The 18,496-nt window shown below is 37.2% G+C and overlaps 1 protein-coding gene across 5 annotated transcripts; it reads left to right on the forward strand.

The window, feature by feature from the left end:
• Positions 1–277: 277 nt before the first annotated feature.
• Positions 278–17,978, forward strand: LOC107587603 (transcription factor AP-2 gamma-like). 5 transcript variants are annotated; one of them, XM_016275452.1, is made up of 8 exons: positions 278–357; positions 4,913–5,371; positions 5,455–5,506; positions 7,839–8,061; positions 10,030–10,148; positions 11,265–11,406; positions 11,613–11,903; positions 17,119–17,978. In XM_016275452.1, the coding sequence occupies exons 1-8, from the start codon at positions 328–330 to the stop codon at positions 17,192–17,194; spliced, it is 1,392 nt and encodes a 463-aa protein (XP_016130938.1). In that variant the 5' UTR covers positions 278–327; the 3' UTR covers positions 17,195–17,978. The 5 variants fall into 5 exon arrangements, with proteins under 5 accessions (XP_016130938.1, XP_016130939.1, XP_016130937.1 ...); XM_016275453.1 differs by having other exon boundaries at positions 280–357; positions 4,916–5,371; XM_016275451.1 differs by lacking the exon at positions 278–357 and adding an exon at positions 3,090–3,381 and having other exon boundaries at positions 4,916–5,371.
• Positions 17,979–18,496: the final 518 nt, after the last annotated feature.

The raw sequence follows: 18,496 nt of genomic DNA on the forward strand, positions 1-18,496 counted from the left end.
TCTCTAATTAGTACAGTCTCTCTTAAATTAAAACGAGCTATTGGACAAGTCTAAATGTGTGTGAGTTCTTTAGACTGGTCTTGATTTTTAATTACCATATGGACGTTTCTTTAATTAAAGCGCTGTTGTTGCAATAGCGTGTTGCTCCACAGAGCTGATGTGATGACTAATCATCCTCATCGAGCGGAATGCTGCGGCCCTTGTTCAGGTGTGTTGGAGAGTCCGCGCATGCGCTCTGCCTGCCCTGCGCATCCAGGTGTATGAGCGGCGGAGCGCGTGTGATGCGAGCATTTGCTGCTTCACAGGGGAACTGAGCAGTTAAAGCAGATGTCGATGCTGGAGAGGCTGGACTGGCGGGTACGTTTCCATTCAATTCTTATTGCTGCTATATTTATGCCAAGAGGAACTATAAAGCCTATGCATACAACAGCCATTAACAATAATAATAATAAAACAATCATAAGCAATTGCCAGATTGCAGAGCTTTTGCTTCTTCAGGTGGGAAACTTAACACCTATCTGAACATTCAACAGTAAGACATAGCAGTTTTATTAGAATGCATGAATGTAGCAGACGCCTTCATGGAGGAAAAACACGCTCTTTATCACACTGTCAAATTTGCAGAAGGAGAACAGAAATGTTGGGAGTATTTCAACACCCAACAATTTAACCAATTCGAAACGAGCTACTGAATTCAGTACCACGTGATGTCACAAGTCTGTAAAAATCATAAAGCGTTTATAAAAAAATCCACATTTTACTCCTTGGTTATAATTTGATTTGTGGTGATGTTAATAGTGTTAAATGACAAACCGTGCATCTGATTCATCAGATTCTCTTCTTTAATTTGATCTGGTCAACTTCTACCTATGAAAAAAAAAAGCTAGAAATGTAATGTCTGATCAGACGATGATGGTTCCAGTGTTTCTGTATTTGCTAAACACGTGTTTAGATGTTATACATATACGCAAACACATTTTTAATTGTTAGCCTGTTACTGTATTATGGAACTGTTGATGTTTTAAAATGCGTGTTAATTGCTTAAATACGGTCGTGGTTAATAACGGGTTGTGTAACAATAATTCTAAAGTCAGTTTAATAAAATAATTCATGTACAAAGTTGAACTGATTTCATGTCTTTTTTCATCTCTTAATATTACAACCCATATTCTGTTACTGTTATGTTGTAACAACAGCGCTTTTTTTGGCATTTATTTAAACGGCGCATGTTGTACATTTCTCAATTTATAGCAAAAATGCGAGAAAATATATAAAAGTAGAATTAAAACAAAAAGAAAAAACAGAGAGCTACAGACTTTAAATCAAAGAGAGTTACAACCATCTCTGGGTTTCTTATAGTCACACTAATAAGAAACGACACAAACAATTGTTATGTGTTATTAAATAAATAATTAAACACAGCATGCATATTCTATTTTTAATTGTATGTTTTCATACTTTGTAGGCCTTATTGTTGCAGCGCATCTTGAACCTGTATGATCAGGGATTGTTGACTTGAAATGATTTATTTTATAAATAAATAATTCGTCCAATTATTACGATTTTTTTACTAACTTATAATTATTACAATAATTTAATTCAATCAATTATTACATCCTACTATATGCTTATTTGCTGATTTCGTTGACTTATTATTGAGGTGAAATGAAACACCACGGTAAATGACATTTTGCATTATTGACACACTATTTTTCTCATTAATGCTGTACAGTTGCTTTGACACACTCTGTATTGTTAAAAGCGTTATATAAATAAAGATGACTTGACTTGACAGTCACTGCTCACAATTAAGATCTCATACTGATGATTTATCAGTCAGTTATTAAATCATTCGAACTGATTCCGTTTTGCACAAACGACTCAGAATGAGAATGTTACAGACTCTCCAGGTTAGGCCTTTAGGTAAATAATTATTGTCTTACGACAATTCATGCATTTTATTATTGCCCTAAGTGGATGTTTTGCTTGTGCTTTCAGCAGGTTACATAAGCAGATGTATCTCCCTCGGGGTTACAGTAGAGTCTGAGTGTGTAAAAGTAGGCTCTGACAGCAACTTCATTGAGATTGCAGAGGAATCAAACCTGCTCGTGCGCTTCATTTATCACAGTCCAGCTCGAGCCGCAGGCGCTTTGACCCACACACACAGTTAATCCAGCTGCATTAACACACAGGCGAGTCTAAACCCGGATTCAGTCTTGCTTTCGTCTTTTTTTTTAGTTTTTTTTTTTTAGTTTTTTCTCTCTTGCTATCTTTTTGCGTACGGATTTTCAAATCTCTAATGCATCCACTTTAAAATATTTTGCATTTATTATTATTATTAGGCTACTATTATTATTATCACCCTATTATTATATTTCGTTTTTAAAATAAATTTTCTATTATAAATTAAGAACGTTTAAAAAATAACACAATTAAATTCAAACATAGGCTACAGTTGATCTGTAAAGTCCAAAATCATTAATGAAAACGTGTTTTTTTTTTGCATTTTCCCCCTAATTTAATGCGTTTGTTGTCTTTACAAAGTGTATAATGAGCATAAAAATTGAGTGGAAAAATAACATGAATATCTTTTCGTTTGTCCAATATTTGCTCCTTCACCTAACAATCATTCAATCAAAATCTATCGATCAATTAATATTCGAGAAAAATAAATAAAAACAAATCTACATGGAAAACCCCTGCTTTTTTCCTGAACATGGTTCAATTCTCACAGATAGTTAGCAATCCTGCAATCATAAACATTTTTATGCAAATTAAAAACTGAGCTTTGCATGTTCTTTATTTTATCATGCAAAATTAAATGCAATCTTAGTATTATCGTTCTTCTCTTTATCGTTCCATCAATCTGTTAATATAATTGAGTAAATACCATTTCGTTTTAATTAAAGCTGCACATAGACTTAAAATGCTTTGTTTGTAGAGTTTGTTTCAGTAAATGGCAAACCATCGCAACTTTTCGTCCAGGATGAATTTGCCTTCCGAACAGACGGACAGTTCTGCGATTGGTCTATTTTTCTGACAGTAGCCAATCAGCAGCAGGTCACCGCCCACCGCTGCCTCATGCAAATATAGCAGTGAGAGTCCAAAGAGACCCAGTGAGTCGAGCCTGAGCCGCTCTGTTGTCCGTCAGAGGGAGTCTGTTTGGACCGCGACCCTCGAATTCGTTTCTCTTCATTCGTCCTCCTCCTTCAACACTGAGTTGATGCTTCACTTCTGCGCGGCGCGCGCCGGACTCTCTGGATTCTATTCTAGACCGCAACCAAACATCAGCACAGATACACACGTCTGAGATCCTCGCGCGGCGAAGACAACATGTTGTGGAAACTAGCTGATAACGTGAAGTATGAAGATGACTGCGAGGTAAGAGGAAGAAGCGAAGCAGATTCTATTAGAGAATTAAACACACGCACTGTCTGCTTTTTATTTCAAATATGGAAATACGCATTGTTCTATTTCCAAATATTATGAAAAGTAAGTTCTGGGAAGTTAACTAGCCTAGATACACTTGCAGCTTAATGTAGCTACGATGTTTCGTTCTTATAGTAAGAAACATACCTATATGTTTTAGGCTTGTATTTATTTATTTAAAAAATAAATATTTTAAATTAGATCTTGCGCAAAGAAAAAAAAAACTATGTGGTGACCAAAATGCGTTCGTTTAAATAGTAGATGTGAACAATATTTTACTTAATGTCAATTTAGTATAGTCATTTCATAAAGAATTTGCTTATATATATGTATAGTTATAATTAGTTGAGCAGTTAATAATAATAATAGTAGCTAATTATACTAAGTTAATAATAGTAATAACAATAATAATGAATTAAGTCGAGACGCAATTATTGCACACATTTTAATTGCACTGTTTTGATTTTCATACAGATTAGACTGCATCTTTACAATGAGATTCCATAAAAAATAAAATATATAAAAATAAAATGAATTTGCTTTTCGTTTTTTTGGACGCAATATTCTAGCGCGTATCGGGTTCCAGTATGAATGTGAGTGAAAACTCTCAAGTGTAATTCTTGTGGTCTCAATTAAGCTGTCTAGAAATGGCCCGTCGCTCATTGTCTTCCATGTGTCTCTGGTGACAGTAACTCTCCAAGCAACTTTGCCAGACGATAGAAGCCATGAATGCACACTATACAGTCCACTCGAGAGACTCGAAAGACGAGCTGTTGATGTTGAATTAGAAAGAGAACTAATGACTGTAAAAATATTTGGTTTGGTAACCTTACAGACGCGTTGCATGTGATAACATCTAAATGAACTCCAAATGCATTCAATGTGACTGAACACATAGAGTTAAAGTGCATTTAAGGCTAGAAATAGATTTTTAAGCCAACAACTGCATCTTTTTAATTTTATTCTAAGATTTTTGAGCTTGCATTTAAATTTGCATGATAAAAAAAAATATTTGGTTTGGTAACCTTACAGACGCGTTGCATGTGATAACATCTAAATGAACACTCCAAATGCATTCGATGTGACTGAACACATAGAGTTAAAGTGCATTTAAGGCTAGAAATAGATTTTTAAGCCAACAACTGCATCTTTTTAATTTTATTCTAAGATTTTTGAGCTTGCATTTAAATTTGCATGATAAAGTAAAGTACACGCAAAGCTCAGTTTTTAATTTGCATAAACATGTTTATGATTGCATGTTTGCTAACTATCTGTACCATGTTCAGGAAAAAAAGCTGGATTTTTCCATTTTCCGGTTTTATTTTTCTCAAATATGAATTGCTTGTTCGCCAAATTTAAGCATTTATACTTATGCATTAGTCAGATGCTTTTTCTCCAAAGGCATTCATGTCATCAGCATGTGGCAAAAATCTAAGAAACTAATTTTTAGTGTGGTTTTAATGTGACGCACTCTCTATTTCAGCAGGAAAGACATGATGTTAGCAGCAATGGAAACCCCCGATTACCTCACATTGCTGCGGTGAGTCAGCACCTCTACAGCCCGCCACCGTCCCTCTCGCACACCGCCAGCTCGGACTTCCAGCCGCCTTACTTCCCTCCCCCTTACCAGCCTCTGCCGTACACCCAACCCAGTGACCCGTACTCCCACCTGGGCGACCCGTTTAATATCAACTCAATACACCATTCTGCAGCATCTAATCAGCAACAGTCATGGCCCGGACGGCATGGTCAAGAGGCCATCGGGTCCCACGGCCGGGGCGGACTAGCCAGTTCCCTTCTGGGCCTGGAAGGGGGCTCGTCCGGGATGCGGCGGGACGGTTTTAGGAGACCGGAGCTGCTGCCTCCACACATCCATGGAATCGATTCCATAGGTGATAACATCGGTTTGCACGATATAGGCCACGGATTGGATGATGTTCAGGTGAGTTGATATGATTAATGATTTCATAATTATTTATTTTGGATTAAGTGGAGAGTGATGCATTTCCTGGTTATTTCTTGCAGCACGAAGGTGATCACAGTATTGTAATTCCTGATCACACAGTCATCAAAAAAGGTTGGTTGCATTTCTGTTTTCTAATATAAATATATCTTTGGGTAGTTTTTAGATTCAAATTTATATGGGAAAGACGTCAATATTAGTATAGCAATTTTACATAAAAATATCAATAAATACAATTATTATTACTCTTTTTAAAATTTTATAATTATAAGTATATATTTTTTTAAATTATACAATTATAGTACAATAGCATTATTATCATTATGTTTTGTTTAATATATTTAATAATAATCAAAATGAAATTATAATAATTTCATATTTATTTGTAGTTTCTCAAATAATAGGAGCTCATCATTATGCATTACAATTACGAAGACTAAGCATCATAAAATGCCATTTCAAACTATTTGATATGAAGTGTAGCATTTCAGGACTTTCCTAAATTAGTTAACTTTCCATTATTTTATGAAGTGTTTTGAATCAAATAAGATCGTGTTCTGCAACTGTAATATAACATGATTCTTTCAAGTTGAATCGTTTTGCATTTGCATTAAACTTATGCGATGCACTTGTGTTGATAAATGTATAAGCCGTGTTAAAGACTAAAATCTTGCACCTTTGCTGTTTATGTGGAAAAAAACGAAGTCAGGCTCCAGATTTCGGCTTGTCCGAGCCAACGGTTTAGGTGGGCGGAGTTGAGGTGGTGCTGGTTCATACATATATCACTAATCCTTTTGGTCATGTGGTCCATTTAACTAATCTGGCATTGATCCGTGGAGCATTCTGCCTCTCTGTCAGCATGAATGGAGAAAGAAAGGATTCCTCTCAAAATGGCAGACTTGCCAAAGTTGTAGATGTTGGGCAATCCTTAAAATGGTGTGTTTGCTCAGAGAGAGGAGGCCTAGGCCTGCTTTTTAGTCTTTTGAAACAGCACTGTCAGAACGCAATTCTGCCCCGCTACACACACACAAACACGCACAAGGAGACAAGAATCAACTGTAGTCGGGGTGTGGCTGCTTTTAAACATGCATGGGTATTTTGTTCAGTCATATGCTGTGACACGAAATCGTCTTTAATAAGCAAAACCAAAAGAGAGTTTTGAATGTCTGTTTGTTTTGTGCGATCACTAGTTGCTGAAATGAGTGGTCTGTATCCGGTTGGTTTTGCTTTTGGACCCTTCGGGGCATTACATCAAGCCTATTCAGTACTAAAACTGTGTAGCATGCAAAAGTAAACAAGAATGTCTTTACATTTGCAACGGAGTAGCATTACAATGTTTGTTTAAAACAATTTAGTAACTTTCGTTTACTTTGTATAGTTTTGTTCATGGTTTTTGAGGTTGATTTGTTTGTTCTGTTTAATTTGACAAGCTTCTACTAAGTTACAAATGCATGACTGTAATTGGACCCCATGACCTTTCCATCGAAAAAAAAAGAATGAAAAAAAGTTGATATTCCTATTTATTTTGCTGTTATAACTATGTATGATCACAAATTTAGTTGCATTTTATAATAGCAGAACAGGTTTGCAACCCATCAGTTAAGAACCATTGAACCAGTTCTAGTTTTGCGCTTTTATTTTTAGATTCAAAGCTGTCAAATAAAATCAAAATGTTGAGGAGGAGAGTTGAAGATGCACAAAAGATCACATTTGAGTGCAACATGTTTGGCAGCAAAAAATCAATTTCAGTCTATATGTTTGATATTGTTTGGTGGTCTTTACCATTTCCTGCAGTGTAATTAGATGTGTTCGTTTGCAGCGTCTGCATTATGTTGTGGTCAAGAGTTGACTGACAGATTCTGGCATGTATATTAGTCGGTCAGTAATTTAGATTTTCTTTCGAGTCACCAAAGTGCTGAATTAATGTCTTTGCCAATATTTTAGTCGACATGATTATAGCATGGATGACTGCTCTGTCCCGTTCTGGTTCTTCATATAAACATTTCTGTCACATGTTTGGCTTGAATTTATTCAGTTTTCATCTAAACCATCTCAGCTTCCGCTTTGTATAGATAATATTCACTCTTTTTTTTAAACAAAATCAGAACACCTTGTTTTTTTTCCTTACAGTCAGTTCAACTTGTTCCTTGTTTAAAAAAAAAGAATGTGCAATCAAAATCAAAGCTTTCTTAATATGAACTCAAACATTTCTCATCAAATTCTCCCAAGATCTAATGATTTGAGCTGTTATACACAATTATTATATAGCTCTGAAGTGATTAAGTATGTCATTTGTCTCTATTTTTACATGCCCTAAAGTATTTTCAGCGAAACATCTGAGACAAAGTTGATGCTCAATTGTGTTGAAACAGACAGTTGTATTTTGTTTCTTTCTCACCTGTATATCTGGAGCTGTTTGGTTGACCGATATATTTCTCATCTCCAGGTCCAATGTCCCTGTCGAAGGGAAGTCCGTTTGGGATTCCCTTTCAGAAAGAGCATCTGCTGGGAATGGTGTCAAATCCCACTGAGGTCTTCTGTTCTGTTCCTGGTCGACTCTCTCTTCTCAGCTCCACTTCCAAGTACAAAGTAACTGTGGCAGAAGTTCAGAGACGCTTGTCCCCGCCGGAGTGTCTAAACGCATCCCTGCTCGGAGGAGTATTACGCAGGTGAAAATCTATTAATATGGCAATATAAATGCACTGAAAAAAATTGATGTACAGTACAAAAAATGTTCACTCAGAAGCTGCTAGTAAATTTCAGAAAGAGTTACAAAGAAACGGCAAGTAACACATTGAATTAAATGTGCAATTTTGAAGTAGAATAGCTGAAATGGTGTTTTCTTTTAAAACCTATAATCTTTATTCTATTTACAGCTTTAAAAATATCATTTTTTACAGTGTACTATTAATTACTTACATGTAAGACTTGAGCAAATAAAAAGGTTGGTGGAAGAATATCATGAAACCAGGTCATATTTCACCCCAAATCTAAAGCCTATTTTAAATCTAATGGAAAAATACTAATGTGACATAATTTTCAAAACAAGTACACACATTTTCACTACTTTTCATTGCTATAATGAACAAAAATAATGTGAAATTAAACATAGATTAATAAAATATGTATATATTATGATAGTCTAAGAGTTTTTAATTTATGCTGATTGCAATAAAAGAAAATGTTTTATTTATTAGTAATTTTACTGTAATAAACAAAACGTCTGTACAAGTGAAAAATAAATCTAATGAGAATCACTATTGAGAATAATGAGAATGGTAAAAACCCTCAAAATGTGCTTAATTGTCATGAGAATTATGCCAAAATGCTAAAAATCTGAATGGTCTTAAAAAGCTTCTTTTTATTTGAGCTAAATGTAAAATCTTATGTTTTGTCTCTTGATTTTTGGTTGAAATGCAACCTGGACATTTTGGGGGAAGTCGTGGCCTAATGGTTAGAGAGTCGGACTCAACCCGACCAAAGGTTGTGGGTTCGAGTCTTGTACCGGCAGGGATTGTAGGTGGGGGGAGTGAATGTACAGCGCTCTCTTCCACATTCAATACCACGACTGAGGTGCCCTTGAGCAAGGCACCGAATGCCCAACTGCTCCCCGGGCGCCGCAGCAAAAAAATGGCTGCCCACTGCTCCGGGTGATAAATGCAGAGCACTAATTCCGAGTATGGGTCACCATACCTGGCCACATGTCACGTCACGGACATGTTTTTGTGAGATTCCCAGCATGCATTTACCAGTCAGCGGAAACAAAGTGTTAAATGTGTGTGCTTATCAATCTTTGCAGGTTCTTGTTTGGTACCATCAAGTTCCATTACGTATTGATGAGATGTTGCTGATTTTAATTTCATTTGACCCTTTGACCCCATATGCCAGCATGTGCAATATTGCGGGGAATGATGTCACCAAACACACAATCTAATCTCATTGCCTCTTATTAGTGGGAATATTTTTCTGTTCCCATGTGTCTGATGCAAACGCACTGACATTCGTTAAGTAGGTCATATAACACAGGCGTTGGGAGGGGGAGGTGTCGGACGGAAAAAGGGGGCATTTACTCATGCCTCCTGCTAACAATCCCTTACCCCACATGTGAAGGGTGATGCCAGGCCACAGCTCTAGTCATAGAGGCCCAAACAGCAAGTGGGGATTTTGTCTGCGCTTGTATGCGTTTTTGTTGCAATGCATTTTAAACACTTGATCTGTGACTTCATTTTATTTCATGAGCCTGTTTATCTTTGTGAATCTGGGCCCAAACCCTGTTTCCATATTGGCCTTTAAGTCATATAACACAAACAAAACAAATAAAATCCATGTGTTTCACCTGCAATAATTAAGCCTTTGTTAAGCTCTGCTCTCCTGGTTACTGCTGTTCGCTCGGAACATGTTGTTGGAATTAATTGAAGATTTTCAGTTAAAAGTGTAGTTTTCTGTAAAATGTGCTCATGCTAAATGTTTAAAGACTTGGAAAAGTGGAAAAAAAGCTGTGCAAGTCCATCTGGGTTTTCTAGGAAACGTACAAAAGCTTGTCTGATAATCTGACAGATGGCAACAGATTCTAAACTAGCATTGGCAGGTTTAGCAAAAGGTCACTAATGACACTCACTGTTAATTTTATTATAAAGGGCAAAGTCAAAGAATGGCGGCCGATCCTTGAGGGAAAAACTGGATAAAATTGGACTGAACTTGCCGGCGGGTCGCAGAAAGGCTGCTAACGTCACCTTACTAACTGCTCTGGTGGAAGGTAAGCGCTTTATGGCAGTCAAATTTCCACTATTGTTACTGTAAAACCAGCCACATGGCAGAGGTTTAGCATATTTCAGTCATTGCAACAACACAATCTGTGGAGGATGTCATTAAGTTCTACACTGAAAAGTGGATGTTAAAAGCTGGAATACACAACGCGACTTTTGCCCCGATTTGTAGTCTGAACAAGTCAATGGTAGATGCCGAAAAGCAGTCGGAATTGACAGAAAATCACATGGTGTATGATGAAATCTGTTCAGATTTTAAAAGTCTCCTAGTCTTAAATTGCATTAAATCTGTCTAAATTGGTTTAAATGACCCCCAACAATATGGAAAGTTTAATCTATCATCACTGATGTTATGTTACAAAATGCTAAACAAATGCTTTGTCTTGATTTTTTTGAGGTTTGAATGTCGTGATCTTGTTAACAGGTCACTTTTTGTCTAGCGTTTAAATTTTGTCTAAATGTCTCATCTAAAGAACTATTAATAGTTCAATACAAAGCCAAAAGACTATGCGATCACATGCAAGGGCCGTAAATGTTAGCTCTACTCATGTATTGGCAATCTGTAAATTCTTGACATTCCATGTCCACCTTTTCGCATGAGTATAGCTAACCAATGAGTCACAGAGACATTAGCGCAAAGATCACGAGTTAACTAGCACCAGGAGCGATGCAGAATACTTTTAGCTTTCTCTTTTAATGTCACCATTCTCACCACTAATGGGAGCATGGGTCTGAAGCAGGAACATGACTAGAAGGCGTAGTTATTTACAGACCTTCAAAGCTGAATTAGGGCTTGTTATCACATGTTCGCTAGCCAAGAGGAGAGACTGACCTTAAAGACGACCACTGTGAATAATGCGCTAGTCTATCAATAAGAGCCTGTTGGGTCTAGGGGACCCTTAGTCGCCTTGAGCTACAAAGGCTCATTAAAGATATGCAGTGTGACCACCGCAATCCACAAAAGAGAGTCTATTCATCTTAGCTTAGAGAGGAAACAATTTTTTCTGTGAGTCATTTTCAAGCCGATGGATCCGACGGTGACTCATCTTTGCGGTTCAGTCATATGCTGCGTGAGTCACCTGATTCTCATATGATCCTGTCTGCAGGTGAGGCTGTACACCTGGCGAGAGATTTTGGGTATGTCTGTGAGACCGAGTTTCCTGCTAAGGCCATCGCTGAGTACCTCGGCCGACCGCACGTGGAACGCAATGAGATCAACTCTCGCAAAACCATGCTCTTGGCAGCCAAGTGAGTAACCATCCCATTTCACATGAATCCCAACTCTTGAAGCATTAAGGTTAGGGTGGCCAAGCCCATTTTGATGGAGCCATTAAGTAGTCATCAGTCTGGAAACGAGTCCCCCTGCTTCTGAGGGTGTCTCCACCTAAGCAGAACAGGCTTCTGAAATCTCTGCTTTATGGTTTAATACTTTAACTGGTCATCTAATCTTTCAGGCAAATCTGTAAGGAGTTCACTGACTTGCTGACTCAGGACCGATCTCCTCTGGGAAACTCTAGGCTGGCTCCCATTCTCGAGCCAGGAATTCAAAGCTGCCTGACTCACTTCAGCCTCATCACCCACGGCTTTGGCTCTCCGGCCATCTGTGCGGCCATGACCTCGCTGCAAAACTACCTCAACGAGGCGCTCAAGCAGGTGGACAAAATGTACGTGAGTTCGACCGGAGATTCCTCGCAGGCCTCTTCCGACAGCTCCAACAAAGTAGACAAGATGGACAAACACAGAAAGTGAGGCTGAGGTCAAACTCGATTGGACCATTTTGAACGCAATAACCGTTTTTGTAGCGGAATTACCTTTTTACCAGATCTGACTCTTCGTCGTCATCGTTGTTGTAGTTGTTGATTCTGTTTCCGTTCTGCTTTGTTTTCCCACATAAAGATTAAGCTTAAACTCGAAGCCCTCTGGGTTCACGTCTTGGTCTTCCAGCACTTTCTCCTCCACAAAGACGCAAACACATTTCAATGCTTAGCCTTAGTCGAGACTGTTCTTTATTGGGTGAACCCTACGGGGCTGCAACGATTCAGACGGTGTTCAGGAAGTTGTCTCTCAGAGGGGAACTGCAAAGAGGAAGTTGTTGAGTTTCCCAAAGACACCATTTCAAGAGTTGTTGTGGATTTTAATTGTTTTCTTTCGCTACCAATCTGGGAGGAGGAAGTTTGGTTTCTCCCTGTCCTCCTCCTTGGTGCTGACCTCCTAATGGATTGCCAAGGATGTGATTATGTTTGAGACATTATAACTTGTTCCACACTTGACTTCATTGGCGCAGTGTTATTGTTCTTCTCTTTGTGGGAGTGTTATTGGCACGAGTGACGAGTTTTGTGTGCATGGAAATACATGATTACTAAACAACCCTTTATCCACCGATCAGTGGATTTTACTATACAAGAAATGCTTGAGACGTATTTGCCGTAAATTTCCATTAAAAAGACCTTTGATTAAGTTAACATGATCAAATATCAAATATTAGTTGGGTGTGTGTGCATGTTCAGTTTCGTATGAGCGTACAACCTTGTTGTTCATCTTTTTGATGCCTTTACGTCAGACTAGAAGTTAAATGTTCCATTTGTCTTTCCCCAAATGTAAATATTTTCTAATTTATGTTGTAATTTAATGGGATTTGTAAATATTGGTACAATTATGGTGTTTGGTTCCACTTTTTAAAAAGATGTGTTAAGCTTTTATAAAGGTTTTTTTTTAATCATTTAGTGGTTAGGCTACGGGATCGATATTCTTTATAGAAATGTGTAACATTTGTTTAAAGCTGTAGGAATAAAAACTCAACACTCTTGATTTGCGTCGACCAAGACTCCCATTTATGACACTTCACTACATGAGTGCCCTGCCAGTGAGGCATGTCAACATGGCTAATTCATGTGTATGAAGATTCCTTTTTAAAATAAATGCCAGCAATGCTCACAGAAAGAGTAGTGGTCGTCATTGCACTAAATTGGGAAAGCAGGTCAAGCGAAGGCTTTCCTCAGAAAAGAATAGTGGATTTGTGAACACCTGTCTTATACCTGTGTTACCCTTCCAATGTTTGTGTTAGTCATTTGCTCGAAACAGACAGTTCCCCTCTTTTCATAACCATGCTTATCTTGCAAATTGGCGTGACAGGACAACAGTAATGTGTGTGGAGTTTCCGCATCGCTCTTTTCATATTTAAATGCTCTACTGTGAAACTCGCAGTGCGGTTTTAAATGAAGTCACGGGACTGTTGAGAAGACAAACAAAGCCATGAGAGAATGTTGACCCAATGTTTTTCTTTTTTATTTACTGTACTGCTTTATTATTAATGCACCATGTGGTTGGATGCGAAACGGTTTATTCATAGCCTTTTGTTTGTAAAGTTAGCATGTAGATCTCGCTTTGTTTAAACCTCAAGATTCAAATGGCACCGGTATACAGATGCAGCTATCGCATCTCTTTATCAAAACTATCCCCTATCTTGTCTCGTTCTCACAGCAAACGCTCCCAATTTCTCGTATGCAATGAAATCGCAGGTGTGTGTGTGTGTGCGTGTTTGTCTCCGTTGAGTGACTGACTCATGCAACTGAATTGACAGTAGAGCAAGTGTGAGCTTCTCCCTCAGAACCTGTTGGACCAGATGTGTGGCTTTGCCGCGCACCCACAGTTCGCTGTAACCGCCTGCACTTACTCGGATTCTTTTCCTGCACAAGGCTGTAAGTTGAGACATGACGACTTTGATGGACTTGCTTTGATGGTCGGCTCTAGGTGTTGGTGGCAGAACTTCCTCTTGTACCTGAAAGGTGTTGATCGGTGTGAAATGCGGACGCAGAAAGACACACACCCAGATCAACACACACTTCGAACATCCCGTGATGAGCTGCCTATATGGAAGTGCTGGAAAAATATTGCATCTCTTTAAGAAGCTTTGTCCTGAGGATGCATCGTGCTTGTTTTCACTGGCTGCAGCCCAACTCTGAACATGGCTACTGACTTAATTAAAAACATACGCAGAAAAACATGAGGCCTAGACTCTGATACAGCTCCGTTTAATCATTACATCATTTTTTCTCTTATTAAATCTTTTGCAGATTGTTACATTTTGTCCAATGCAAAATTTGGTGCAACAGCGCTAGTGTGTTCTAGGTGATGGCTAAATCATTGCTTACTAGGACAAGTCAAACATCCCTTTGATAAGTTTATTAATTCAGGTTAAGAGTTTGTTCAAATCACTAACCACTAATCACCCAAAAATGAAATGTTTTTCATCATTTACTCACCATCATGTTGTTCCAAACTTGTTTGAATTTCTTTCTTCTGCTTTTTGCACGCATTGAAAGTCAGTGGGGTCCAATGTTGTTGTGATCCAGTGACTTTCAGTGCATGACAGTTGAAATATTCTTATTAAATATTGTTATATTGAAGAAATTAAGTGATTCAGTGTTTTGTTTTAATATTAAATTTACATAAACAGGTAAACATTTAAATCAGTCGTTACTTTTAAAGGAATAGTTCATCTCAAGTTGTTTCAAACCTGTTTGAATTTCTTTCAGCTGTTGATCTCAAAAGAAGATATTTTGTAGAATCTTGATAACCAGTTAGTTTAACCATTCACTTCCATAGTATGGAAAAAAAATGCTATGTAAGTCAATCAAACATTTGGTTACCAACATTCTCCAGAATACATTATTTTGTGTTTAGCAGAAGAAAGAAACACATACAGGTTTGTAACAACACGAGGGTGAGTAACATATAAGAGAATTTCCATTTTTGGGTGAACTATCCCTTAAAGGTATAGTTCACCTTCAGTTGTTGGTCCCCATTGACTTGCTTAGTGTTTTTTTCCATACTCAATGGGGACCAGCATCTGAAGGTGAACTATCCCTTTAAGTGGTCTAGATTTAGTTAATAATAGTCTCTTAACCTTAATATTTCATATTATTTATCAAATCAATACCTTAACAAAACAGCTTATATGCATGACATTTAATTAGCCAAACAGCCACAGGCATTAGGCCTTACTCAGAAGCCGTGCTGCTAAGCTAAGCTAACATCATCTCTTGTGTTCCCGTTTTGCATACATTACTGTTAATATATGCAAATATCCTTATTAAGATGTGCAAAGCTTATTTGTTTAAGGTCAAATCTAGGTTTCTTGCAACCCATGCTAGCAATAGAGGAAAATGCTATACTTCCAGATGACTACAAGCTGCAGAGCTTTACATATGCACAAAAAGAAAACAAATCTATTCTTAAACTAAAGCTCAAGCACATAAATGTTGACTTGCTAATACTAAATTTGTTGTCTGTGGCTGTGCTTGAATAAACTCCTATTACTCACTCGCAGCGTTGCATTTTTGTGTTTAAATTGGCAGTGATGTTTGCTGTCAAGCTTTTATTTCTTGAATCCTGAGGCTATTTATATATATTTCAGAGAATCTTTCCTAGATGAAACCAGAATAGTAACCTACTTAGTTTTGTAACACATTTCCTTTTTTGCATTTCTGCACAAAGACATGCGTCTCCAGAAACGTCACAGTCTGGTTTGCGTTAGCAGTCATTAGCAGTGACACTGATGCAAACAGAAACTCCAAACCACTGTAACCGCTCTTTAAGACACTTGCTTTAAATGAGGTTTGTAACTCCAGTGCCAGGATGTTTTTGCATACTCATTCAGAAAGATGTTTCCGAATCAGCTCTTGTGTTCAGAACATTAGCAGCACATGTTTGACTTGGATGTTGTTGCACAGATGGTTGCTTGCTGGTATTAGGCCAAATAATGGGAACATAAAGTTGTTGGAGGGAGGGATGTGTGTGCGTCTAACGGGGGGCTGGGAGGGACAAGGAGGAATTCTTCTGCATGTTCGGGTGGAGCAGGAGCTTCCAGGGAAGAAATACAGACACTGATGGGGGTCGTTCTCAAAGAACAGCCCTGCTCACGTCAGATTTTACTTTCTCTAAACTTTTGTATTTGTGTTTTGGAAGGGACTCTCTATTTTTGGCGAACAATGGAAGGCTAATGGGAACTACAAATAACTCTGTTTGTTTTTGTAGGAAAAAAAAAAGATCTAACAGAAAATGTTCTAAGCTAATGTATGAAGAATTTAGAATTAAAGAATTTAAATTTTATTATTTATTTATTTTTAATTTTTTTTAAATAATTAAATGTTAAATATATATATATATATATATTTATAAAATAATTTTTATATATTATTTATTTGACATTTATTTGAAATTTGTAGTAAATCATAGCAGATACAACCACTACGCAATGGTTTCTTTTTAAATAATTTTGTAAATTCTGGTAGCGTCATTTAGTGTGTGTGGAAATTATTGAAGCATTTGAAATAATTTATTTTTGCCATTTTTATTTTTTAAATAATAAAAAAAAACTTAAAATACTTTAATTCATTAATTTCTTTAAAGATATAATTCAGTGGGGACATACGAAGATTTTTTTTCCTGTTAATTATATCAGTAGTAAATCATAGGAGACCCAAATAGTACACAATAGTTTCTGTTCCTGCTTCTTAATAATGGAGTAAATTCTGGTAGAATTACTTGTGTTGGGTGTGTGTGTGTGTGTGTGTGTGTGTGTGTTTGTTTAATCAGAGAGAGAGAATGTTCTCAGAAAATGCATGAAGCATTTTAAATTAAACAATTAAATTGAATAAATTAAAAATGTATTTTTTAAACCATTTAAAAAAAAAATTATTTTATACATTTTATATTGTCAATTTTTATAATTATTTTTTTAAATATTTAATCCAATGAAGACATACATTATTATTATTTATTATTAAAAAAAAAATTCCTGATAAAATTTTTTCCCCCTGCTAATTATATTAGTAGTAAGTAATAAAGGTTAAAAATACTACACACTGGCAGTGTTTCCTGAAAATGACCCATGTTGGGTAGAATGAATCGTGTAAACTATCATGAGCTGGCTCTCCTTTTCCTCCTTTCTTCGACAAGTTCTGTGGGAAAGCGATGGTCTGCCTGCATCACCCAAACACCCCCTCCCTCCATCACAACACGTACCGCCAATTAGCCTGCGCTCTTGCTAACGAAGCCACGGCCTCCTCACCCCTCCACGGCAGACGGCAGATGTCTGTGTTTCTGCGGGAAGCCACATGGACGGAGACGGCAAGATGGCTCTTGCTTTCTTAGAAACGACCATTACCTACTTTCCTGCGCAAGAAATGACTCCGCGGCTCACAAGACATATCCAGCTTAATTAAAAGCATCTGTCCCGCCTAACGATACACAGCTAGTCCTGTTTATTCTCCTATAGTGCACTAAACAGCGCTAATCAAAACAACCTGGCTGAATTCCCTGGCCAGCCTTGAAGCCATTATCAGATGCAAGGGATTTCTGTTTTCTAAGAGTACTTTGTTTGTTCTTTTCTACAAAAAACACTCCCTTGTTGTAAGTAATTGTCTCTAATTATCTTAAATTTGATGCACAAAAATAAGGCCATGTATAGTAAGTTTTCAAAAGTTTATATAGTTTTTTTACAACCTATGTTTTAAGTCCACTCCAAATTTTATATGTATTTTCTATTTCATCAGTTGAACTATTGCCATCAAGTCTTGTTGTAAAACAGATTGTATTGATTGGACGGTTGATGTTAATCCTGCACGTTCAGCTCCACCATATGCTTGATTCTCATGGTCCCGGGACGCTTGTTTAAGCTGCAATGCTTTTGATGTGACAGACAGGACGATGTGAATGACTCTTAGTAATCCACCTGTCATTGATGGTGCATGTTGATTTTTTTAATTTTGATGATCACTTTGACTCCCACTTGGAAAATATATGTCCTTTATGAAAAATGATTCAATGAGTTCAGTTATTTACACATATTTTACGGTTCAAAAGTGTATTTTTTTTTATGAAAAAAAATTATTAATAATAATAATTTTTTATTTAGCAAGGTAAGTTGTTTTCTTAGTTAAGTTGATCCAAAGTAGCAGGAAAGACATTTATATTGTTACAGAAGATTTCTGTTTCAAATAAGTGCTGTTATTTTTAACTTTCTATTCATCAAAGAATCCCCCAAAGGTATCACAGTTTCCACAAAAATATTGGGCACCACAACTGTTTTTAACATTGATAGTAGTCAGAAATGTTTCTTGAGCAGCAAATCAGCATCTTAGAATGATTTCTGAAGATCATGTGACACTGAAGACTGGGGCAAGTTCAAACTCAAACCGGTTTTGCTACGGTTTCCGGTTTGAACGACATGTTTCCTGGAAACGGTGTGCAACGGGGTTTGAGATGCGTTTTCTCTTGTTTGGTGGGTGTGTCAAACATGTCAATCAGCAGCAACATGTATATAAACCACGCGGTA

Source organism: Sinocyclocheilus grahami, unplaced genomic scaffold (assembly GCF_001515645.1).
Source record: "Sinocyclocheilus grahami isolate Dianchi unplaced genomic scaffold, SAMN03320097.WGS_v1.1 scaffold94.1, whole genome shotgun sequence".
NCBI classification, from domain to species: domain Eukaryota; kingdom Metazoa; phylum Chordata; class Actinopteri; order Cypriniformes; family Cyprinidae; genus Sinocyclocheilus; species Sinocyclocheilus grahami.

Excerpts from the sequence above, each read along its gene's own strand:
- LOC107587603 (XM_016275450.1), top strand. The coding sequence starts at position 3,334 with ATGTTGTGGAAACTAGCTGATAACGTGAAGTATGAAGATGACTGCGAG. Across the intron at positions 5,507-7,838 it reads TCACACAGTCATCAAAAAAG|GTCCAATGTCCCTGTCGAAG; the intron begins GTTGGTTGCATT and ends TCTCATCTCCAG. Across the intron at positions 10,149-11,264 it reads ACTAACTGCTCTGGTGGAAG|GTGAGGCTGTACACCTGGCG; the intron begins GTAAGCGCTTTA and ends TCCTGTCTGCAG.